General features: G+C 40.7%; 1 protein-coding gene across 7 annotated transcripts in view; it reads right to left on the bottom strand.

The window, feature by feature from the left end:
• Esr1 (estrogen receptor 1) overlaps positions 1 to 10,156 on the bottom strand; it is a 366,602-nt gene that overhangs the window by 218,438 nt on the left and 138,008 nt on the right. For all 7 annotated transcript variants that reach the window (XM_021173937.2, XM_029482533.1, XM_021173934.2 and 4 more), the window contains one exon: positions 8,029 to 8,219. In XM_021173937.2, the coding sequence (XP_021029596.1) occupies positions 8,029 to 8,219 (191 nt within the window). The remainder of the gene's footprint in view (positions 1 to 8,028; positions 8,220 to 10,156) is intronic.

Here is a 10,156-nt window from a genome sequence, read left to right as displayed (position 1 = left end):
ACTTAGCAGGACAACCAATAACTGGCCCATCTTGAGACTCATCCCATGGGCAAACACTAATCCTTGACACTATTAATGATACTTGGATATGCTTACAGATAGGAGCTTAGCATAACTGTCCTCTGAAAGGCTCTACTTAGCAGCTGACTGAAACAGATGCATAGATCCACAGCCAAACATTGGACAGAGCTTGGGGAGTCTTATGGAAGAGTTAGGGGAAGAACTGGAGGACCTGGAGGGGATAGGAACTCCTCAGGAAGACCAACAGAGTCAACTAACCTGAACCCTTAGTGCTCTCAGAGAAAGAACCATCAACAAAAGAGCACACCTGGACCTAGATCCCCTGTACATGTGTGCTAATGTACGGCTAGGTCTTCATGCAGGTTCCCCAACAACTGGAGCAGGGGCTGCCCTGTCCGGCCTCAGTGGGAGAGAATGCAGTTGGACCTGAAGAGACTTTACATGCCAGAGTGGGGGAATACCCAGGGAGCACTCCATACTCTCAGAAGAGAAGGGAATGAAGATGGGGAAAAGGAATGTGTAAGAGGGGCCATGAGGGCAGCAATCAGGATGTAAGTTAATTAATTAATTAGTTAGTTAGTTAGTTAGTTAGTTAGTTAGTTAATGGGGGAAAGACTGGGCAAGAATTCTGACCAATAAACTGATGAACAATCTAGCATGTGTCATATCAGACACATACAAGTAAGTACAGATAGTGACTTTAGAACACCTCAAAACAAAAGCTAGAACAAGATATGCATAGGGGACTCCTCACAGTGTTGTGTAAGCATTACTCTTTGAGAAGGAGAACTCATTAAGGGATTCCGTACAAAAGACTGACAAGATTAGCGATTTTTCTTTGAGAGTATTAATAGAAAGACAGTGTGCAGAATGGCTCACAAGAAAAGAAAAACAAAGCAAACAAATGGTGTAGGAGAGACAGACTGATTGACATGCTGTGATTATCTTGGGCAAAAGAGCCAAGTCTGAATAATGGGAATTGGGTGGGTATATGTTTAAACAATAAACTCATTAGAAATATCCAAGATTTCTGCTGGAAACGTTAGAGACGAGGGCTGTCTGAGAGAGTGGTGAAAGAATGGGCGTGCCTCCTAGCCAGCAGCTGCCGGGCGGTATAAAGAATCACAGCGGAGTAATTGGCAAGTCAGGATGAGACAGGGGTTGATTTAAGAGATATTTACCAAATCACAAAACACTGGGCTTTAAGTATAGAATTGTTTTCCTATGTCTGCCATAATAAAGCATCACAAATGAGTTCCTTAAAATTACACAAATACATTGTCTCCTAGGGATACAATATAAAATTCTGAAATAAAGGTGTGTGTAAAGCCGAGCGAGCTTTGTGTGCCTCTGGGATTAGCCAATGAGCTTTTTTGTTCTTTGCTTTGTAGATATATCACTTCGATATATCTCTTTCCACCATCAAAAATGGCTGTCTCCACACCCACCTCTTCTCACAAGGATATCAGGGATATTAAGTTAAAAGCTCCTGTGCTTCAGAATGACTTCATTGATAAATTATTGTTTTCTGCAACCTTATTTCCCAGATGTGTCACATTCTGGTGTATGAGATGTTAGGGTATCTGCAGCTTATTTGTGGGGTCACTGTTAAATCCATATTGGAAAGGACCCACTTACAGATCTAAAAATGGAATAAATGGACCAAAGGCAGTAAGCTAAGCCCCAGGTTGTTCCCAGCTGGCTTACTCAACTTCTCCATCTATCATTTTCCACATGCCTAGAATTCTGTTCCAAAATCTTTTTTTAATTTTTGTTTTATGTGGATAAATGTTTTGCCTACACATATGTATGTTCACCACATGGCTTACATGGTGCCTGCAGAGGCTAGACGAGGGCTTCGTGTCCCCTAGACCTAGACTGACAGTTAGGAGCCACCATATCAATGCTTCCAGCTGAACCCAGGTCCTCTGCAAGAACATAAAAGTGCTCTCAATTGCTGAACCACTTCTCCAACCCCTGTGCCAAGATTTTTCCTGCTTGTGAGAAATCTTTAGTTTCTTTCCAAACCTATCACATATAACACTTTCACTAACACCTTCCCTGCTAAGCTAACCCATGTGAAATAGCCATCTTATAATCCCAGCACATGGAAGACAGAGACAGGGAATCCACAAGAGAATCTGACTAGCCAGAGCAGACAAAACAGAGAGTTCCAGCTTCAGCAAGAGACCCTGACTCACAAAACAATGTGAAGAGTGAGTGTGATATACACACACACACACACAAACGCGAACGTGCATGCTTGTGCATACATATTCACATGTACCCACACCCATATGAATATATTCATGCACACCTCATACATATACAAAGGAGGGAACTGGGCAAGAAAACAGCAGGATGATCCAAGCAAAGGAACTGAGAGGACCACACCTACTCGGGTCCTGAAGAATCATTGTTGTGTTGAGTACAAAAAAGAAAAGAAAAGAAAAGAAAAGAAAAGAAAAGAAAAGAAAAGAAAAGAAAAGAAAAGAAAAGAAAAGAAAAGAAAAGAAAAGAAAAGATCAATGCAGCTGAATTACAGTGAATTACATTAGCAGGAGTTGAAATAGGCAGGAATAATTAAATCATATAAAAGGTTTTTAAACTTTCTCTGTGTGTGTCTCTCTGTCTCTCTCTCTGTGTCTTTCTGTCTCTGTCTCTCTCTCCTATGTGTGTCTATGTGTGTGTGTGTGTGTGTGTGTGTGTGTGTGTGTGTGTAACATAAATGTAGATATCCACAGAGGCCAGAAGAGGGTGTTAGATCCCTCGAAGCTAGAATTACAGGTAGTTGTGAACTGCCTAATGTGGGTTCTGAGAACCAAACTGTCTGTGCAGTTAGCACTCTTGATCACTGAACCATCTCTTCAGCCCCAATAAAGGAAGTTTTAATCTAAGGACACTGGGAGTTTTAAACTCAAAAAATCATATGATTCAATTAATCAAAAGGATCTCACTGGCTGTTACAGACTAGAGAGGGTCATGAGTGGAAATGTTGAGAACAAAGACTTACTATTTGCTGGGAGTGGACAGGATTTCAGACATATCTCTAAAAAGATCTCAGAAATAAAATAATCCTGTAAAGAAATGGGTGCCCTTCTAGTGTTCCTCCTACTCTTCACATGAATGCACTCAGAGAGAGAAAACTAATTTGAAAAGAAGTGTGAGCACAGCCCCTCTTGAGTGGACAGAGGTGAGTCCCCAAGATTAAAGAAACAGATCTCTACAAGTACACAAAGCCTACTAAGTGAGCCTGAAGTTCTTAAACTATGTATTTATTTTTATGTGCATTTGGTGTTTTGCCTGCATGTATGTCTGTGTGAGGGTGCCAGATCCTCTTGAACTGGAGTTTACAGACAGTTATTAACTGCTATGTGAGAGCTGGGAATTGAACCAGAATCCTCTGGAAGAGCAAACAGTGGATGCTCTTAACCACTGAGCCATCTCTCTGGCCCCAAGCCTAAAGTTCTTGAGAAAAGCAAATCTGTTTCCCACCACTGCTGTTGCAGGAGCTATCCAGGGTGCTGGATGCTTTCTTCCTGAAGCTTTCTAAAACCCTGGTGGATCTCTCTCTCTCTACGTTGTCCTCCTTGAATTTAAGATCCCCATTATATTAACATCATCTTGAAACCATTTCTCCCTTATCCCAGAAACCTTGGAAGTTAACACATGCCTTCATCATGTGTGTCTAACTCAATAATGAGCAACTTCTACACACAACTCTTAGAGTGTGAAGTGATCGTATAGTTCAATGGTGTATACATAGACTAGGTCTCCACTGTGCCCTGTTGCCTTCTGGGATTCCAATGAGAGAGGATCAGCGATCTTATAAAAATCCATTCTTCCTTCAAAAGAAACCCAGGAGCACCTCTAGTAGCTAAAGCTATAATCTGATCAGGTTACTCAGTCTACAGTCACTGTGCAAAGACACAATTCGAAACCTGCAAGGATTAATAAAAACAATATTCAGGTTCATCCCTCTAGATTAAATTGGATTCTTTATTTTGCTTTAAGAAATACATTTACCTGAAGCCATTACTCAATTCCTTAAGTAATCAAGTTTGTGCACTAAGTAAGGGATGAAAATGTGTATGCTTTCAAGTCAAACACTTTGCCTCTTCAACCAAAACACTTAGAGAGAGAGAGAATAATCTGATGTATACTTCTTTCTAGCTCTCTTCTTAAGTGACAAGGAAAATAGGCAAAGCCTCAACATCTTCAGGACTTTCCACCCACGAGTCAGACCCTTCACTGTCCTTAAATGTGTTTGAGGGTCACTGTGATTTATAAACAGCCACAGGAGTTCAGGAAAACTTTTTGCTCCCAGTTATCAAGACTCAGGTAAGAAAACAGGACTGGAAACCTTTTGCACTTGCCTAGAATATTCTTTTGTGGAGTTGGAAACAGATAAAGTATATAGAAACACTATCAAGATGGAGAAGAAACGAAGCATTGCTCCTTGACACAGTCTCAGAAACATCATTATTTAAAACGATGGTAAGGTAACATTGTCAACTGTTACTTTGGAAACCTCTGTAGTCTGCCTGGGTGTGGACAGATGACTAAACACCCACCCTTGCCTCCCCCTCCACTTCACTCTCCTGAGTTGTTCTTCAGACTTAATTTGAATCAGTGAAAATTCTCAGAGAGTCTTACTCACTGTTCCAGGGACTGAGTGAGGTTTAGATTCCCCTAGCTTCACATTTGTCACAGTGCAACTTAATTGCTGGTTTGTTTATTCATTTCTGACTCTATTTTATAAGCTCAGTGCAAATAGGCACCAGTTCTCCCCGTCTTCCCATCTCCAGGTCTGTGTACTGTGCTTTGTCCAGAATGAGTGTTCAATATATGCATGTCTTAATAAACACAGAGATCTTAACCGTTATTATGTCTCATGGCATCTCTACAACTCAGCCTTTTTTTTTCTAGGCTTCTTTCAGAATTCTGCTCTCCATAGTTTTCCTGTCTCAGAAACCTTTCACATGACTACACCACAATGAATAAGAAGTTTCTGAAACCAGGTAAAAATTACTCTTTCATATGGTACAATTGTACTGGAATCAGATTTAGTCTCTACTATAAAAACGGAGATAATAGGTATATATTGTGACTCTCAAAAAATAAGTGAAATTTAAAAAATATATTTGAACTTGAGATAATGCTATACTAATAAGATGTTTATTATTTAAGCTTGTATTTTCTTCACTGTTTTGGCAAGTGTATTTTTCTTTCTCTTTTATTGTTTTCTGCTCTGATGATCTTGAGGCTTAAAGTCAATACCGGGTTTTGAGGGACTTTCTTTAGCATGCTTGCAATACAAATGTATACAGATATAATGGAAACCATGTGAATACAATGTTGCTACTGTTCCTTTCGATCACAACAACTTTAAGTTCACAGCAAAATTGTTTTTTTATTTCTTTCTTCATCTTTGCCCAGGTAGCACTCTGCCCACAGGGACCTACTCGCCTATTGCACCATGAAAACAAGTTGTCTCTACTTTTCCAAATGAACTTTAAACTTTTTGAGATTGTTAAATTTGTCTCTCACATTTTTAACTTCCCCTCAGAACATCCAGACAAATGCAGACTAAGTGACTACAAAATATGAATAATCAAAAGTTTAGGTTTAAAAGTCACCTATCTTAAAAACCTCCTTTCATAAATATTGACACTTAGATTGTAGATATGCAAGCAGGAATTAAATCATAGATCACAATCAGGCCACAAGCCAGATCTGGTCAGTTACCTGTAGTTATAGTTATTTGGGTACGTAGCCACTCCAATTTATTTGCACATTCTCTGCCATGACCACTCCCACTTATTTGCATATTGTCCCACACAGCTCCTCCTCACTATACCCACTTCTCTGCCTATCGACCTGGATCCCAATGACTACAGCAAAGGCTATGCAATGCTTACTATTGTGACCCTTTAGATAAAAATATTTCTGACCAGTGCTCTAAATAGACTTTGTTGATGAAAAACCCAGTCCCACTAAATGACTTATCCAGTTGTACAGCTGAGCATATCCACTAATCATATCTTTTGTGTGTGTGTATATGTGTTTACATGGTCGGGGGACGTGTGTGTGTTTACATGGTCGGGGGACGTGTGTGTGTTTACATGGTCGGGGGACATGTGTATGTTTACATGGTCGGGGGACGTGTGTGTGTTTACATGGTCGGGAGACATGTGTGTGGAGGTCTAAAGCTGACAGAAAGTGCCTTTATCAACCGATTCTCAAATTATTTATTTACTGAGGTGGGAGTCTTCTGCTGAAAGCAGAGTATGCCAGTTCTAATTGGTCTATCTATCCAGCTTGGGTTGGGTATCACCTGTCCCTGGGGCTGGGATTATAGGCGGAGGCTGCACCAGCCTGGATTTTTACATGGGCTCTAAGAATCCAAAATAGAACCTTCACACTTATGTGCCAAGTGTTTTATTCACTGAGCAATTTCCCTAGAGTCCAAATTCCTGGTTTTAAAGGGCTACATTTTCTTCATTGATTTGTGGGGGGTGGGGGCGCGTGTGCGTGTGCGTGTGTGTGTGTAACCATATGATTGGTGAAAATAATGATACTTTAAATTGTATGAAATCAAATAAAAAGTAAATCCATAAATTAAGATGTTTGCCAAAAGCCTGATAAAGTTTATACTAACCTAAAACTAGATTTAAATTTTATTTTTCTGAATTAAATTGATATCAGGTAAGAAAATTAATAGTTCATGTGTGATACACTCAAACAGAGGGATATATACAAAGAGTTGCTATAGAGAATATCATTAATTTTTTTAGGAACACAGACAAAAGAGTCCAAGTCTTGCAGCAGAATTCTAAAAGATGTTGAAAGCAATAAGTGTCAAGGAAAATGCTTTTAAAATGGACCACATTGACCTCACAGGCTACTCTATTAAGATATGAACAGCTTTTTAAAATGTTCTTCCAGCTGTGGAGGAAAGATAAATAGTGTGCACCATCCCATGGTTGTTAGCCCATATCAGAGCTGAAGAGCTGAGGCAGAAAGTTCCTGAGAATCTCTTCTTGGGTCAGTGTCTATTAATGTGGCAGGTTCTGGTTTTCAACAAGTTCCTTAAGTCGGCATTTCTGTAGAAGGCACTGCAGCAGGAGTATCCTTCATAGCTCTACACTAAGCTTTATTTAAGCTCTAAAGGTAAAGAAGAGAGAAGAAAGAAAACTACCCCACTGCTAGGAGGGAAAAAAAAGATGAATTCAACAAGTCAAAAGTACCATCGGGCCCCTGTCCCTGTCAAGGACTTTAGTGCACACACCTTAGGGAGTAAAAATGACTGACATTTCCCAGTGGAATTCTGTATCGTGGGACAGTACTGGCCTTTCTAAAGGAGCAACAGCATAGCATGTATCTGGTGGCTTGTCAGGAAAGCTGCAGTTATAAACTATACACAAAAAGGGACCAAGGGAGGCAGGAGAATGAGATGGCACAGCTGGTTCTTTATAACTACACAGTACTGATGGGGTGTCCCTCAGAAGGCAGCAGACATTGAGTCTGCTCGTGTTAGCAAAAGGTCATGTCATCCATTGAGTCAAGAAAGAGATGTAGGGCAGGAAAAGAACAATTTGAATCAGAGTCAGTCTGGAGTCAAGATCAGAACATATTTACCTGGACAAGGCCACATCATATAAGCTTAGCTGAGAAAGAATAAGAATGTATGCCTGCCATGCCTGTATCAAGCCAGAGACATTTCTCTGTACACTAGAGACCCAGTTACCAATTCTTCTAGTGGAGTTGCTCAAAGCTGTCTTATCTTGCCAGGGGGGAGCAGAAATTCTTAGCCACAGCTTCCCTGGCATTATCACTTCTCCTGGGAGTCTGTGTCTTTTCCAAGTTTCAACCAAGGAGAACAGAGAGACTCACTAGATATTCATGTTTTGTGCAAATAGCGCTGTACAAAGACCTTGTCTTCCTTTCTGTTCTCTGCTGTTTTTAGGGCATAAACAGAGCAGTTTTTAGACAATACACTATTACCTTGAATGCTTCTCTTAAAGAAAGCCTTGCAGCCTTCGCAGGACCAGACCCCATAATGGTAGCCAGAGGCATAGTCATTGCACACGGCACAGTAGCGAGTCTCCTTGGCAGACTCCATGACCATGTTTCCTTTCTCGTTACTGCTGGACAGTCTCTCTCGGCCATTCTGGCGTCGATTGTCAGGATTAGACCTGGGGGTGGGATGGGAGAAAAACAGCGAATCCATTAGCATTTGAGAAGCAAGCCTTCCTTCCCCTCTCAAGAGTGTGAGACCTGGGGGATGCAGCAGACCCACTTTCTTCTGACATTTTGAAATAATGATTCATAATATACACTGATCTTCCATTGTCTCTTTCTGACACATGCATGCAGCAGAAGGAGTTTGCCTGTTATATTAACCTTGAAGAAAAAATTGATTTTTTTTAACAAACTTGTTTAAGAAATGGACTGCATACCCCAGAACAGATTATCCATAAAACAACAAAATGCTAGCAGGTTTCTAACAAACTTCATTGTTTCAGAGATTCATAATTAATTCAGAACCAAGATAGACAAGTCTCATTCCCATCTATACCATATGAAAGGTCTTCAGGAAAGAGAGTCAAAGCTTACAGCAGCTGGCGGATTCAGAACACAGACCCAATGATGACCCATGGAAACTACACATAAGAAACAATATCAATTCAAATCCTTATGTTATTGTTATCGGGCAACCCAGGGTGATTGTTTTTTTACAACTTGACACTGCAATGTGAAGATGCTTCAACATCTTCAAGTGTTCCAGCATTCAAGCACATGGGATGGGAAGAGCCTCAGAATACAGATGGTTATCCCAACCTTCAAAACCTTCGTGGAAGGAGCAAATCCCAGGAATGAAACTCAATGTGCATAGTAAGAAAGCTGAGTTCTAGAAGAACCAAGAAAATGGAGGAGTAAACAGCTTTAAGAACACTTTACAAAAGGAGTTTGTATTCACTTTGTCAAATGGGACAGAGAAATCCAATCAGAGAACCGCTCGCAAGGATTTGGGCTCGAGCAGAGAACTTTCAGGAGGGGAAGTGGACCACCCCTACCAAAACCTCTTGGATGGAGAATGGGTGGGGTGAGGGGTAGGGATGAATGGAGGCCATTTTTTGTCAACTTATATGAAGATTGGGATAGAGAAAATGAAAGAGTAGCTAAAAAGAAATCTAAGAAGACTCCCAAATGGGTCTTTGGAAGGAAAGAGATTGGCAAAGGCCCCATGCAGACTGAACATGTTCAGACAAATGAAAATGACTTAGAAGAATCGGATATGTATAGCCAAAGCCCAGAATAGTGTCTGGTATGGAGATCATTCACTAATATAGAGATTTTATTAATTGTGTGAGAATTTCATGCAATATATATTTTCATTGGATATTTTATTTATTTACATTTCAAATATTATCCCCTTTCCCAGTTCCCCCACCTAAGAAACCCCCTACCCCATCCTCCCTCTCCCTGCTTCTATGAGGGTGCTCCCCCTCCCTGCCCTGGGATTCCCCTACACTAGGGCATCAAGCCTTCACATATTTTAAGATATATTTTATTTTTATGTGTCTGTGTGTGGTCCATAGATGTGCAAGTACACCTGGAGTTCAGAAGGCATTGGATTCTCTAGAGGTAGAGCTACAGGCAGTTTTTAGCTTTCCAGTGCAGATGCTGGGTTCTCTGAAAGAACAGCCAGTGCCTTTGACCACTAAGCCACCCCTCCAGCTCCCTAGGCAATGTATTCTGATCACATTCACTCACTGTCTACCATCTCTTCCCAGAGCATACCAAGGCTCTTTCCTACCTACCTAACTTGTATACTTTTTTGTATTAAACCTATCAAAGCCAGTTTGTACTAGTCTTGAACCCCTGGATGTGTGGTCATCCTTCTAAGTGTGGACAATTGTCTTAATTCCTTGTCTATTACTGTGAAGAGACACTATGACTATACAAAAGAAAACATTTATTGGGGCTCATGATTTCAGAAAGTTAGTATCTGTGACCATCACAGTAGGCAGTAGGTAAGCAGGCAAGAATAGTGCTGGAGCAGTAGCTTAGAGCTTATATCTGATCCACAAGCAGGACAGAGAGAAAGAAAGAGGAGAGAGAGAGAGAG

Source organism: Mus caroli, chromosome 10, assembly GCF_900094665.2.
Source record: "Mus caroli chromosome 10, CAROLI_EIJ_v1.1, whole genome shotgun sequence".
NCBI lineage: Eukaryota > Metazoa > Chordata > Mammalia > Rodentia > Muridae > Mus > Mus caroli.
Note: the sequence above shows the minus strand (reverse complement) of the source record. Positions and strands in the feature narration are given on the sequence as shown.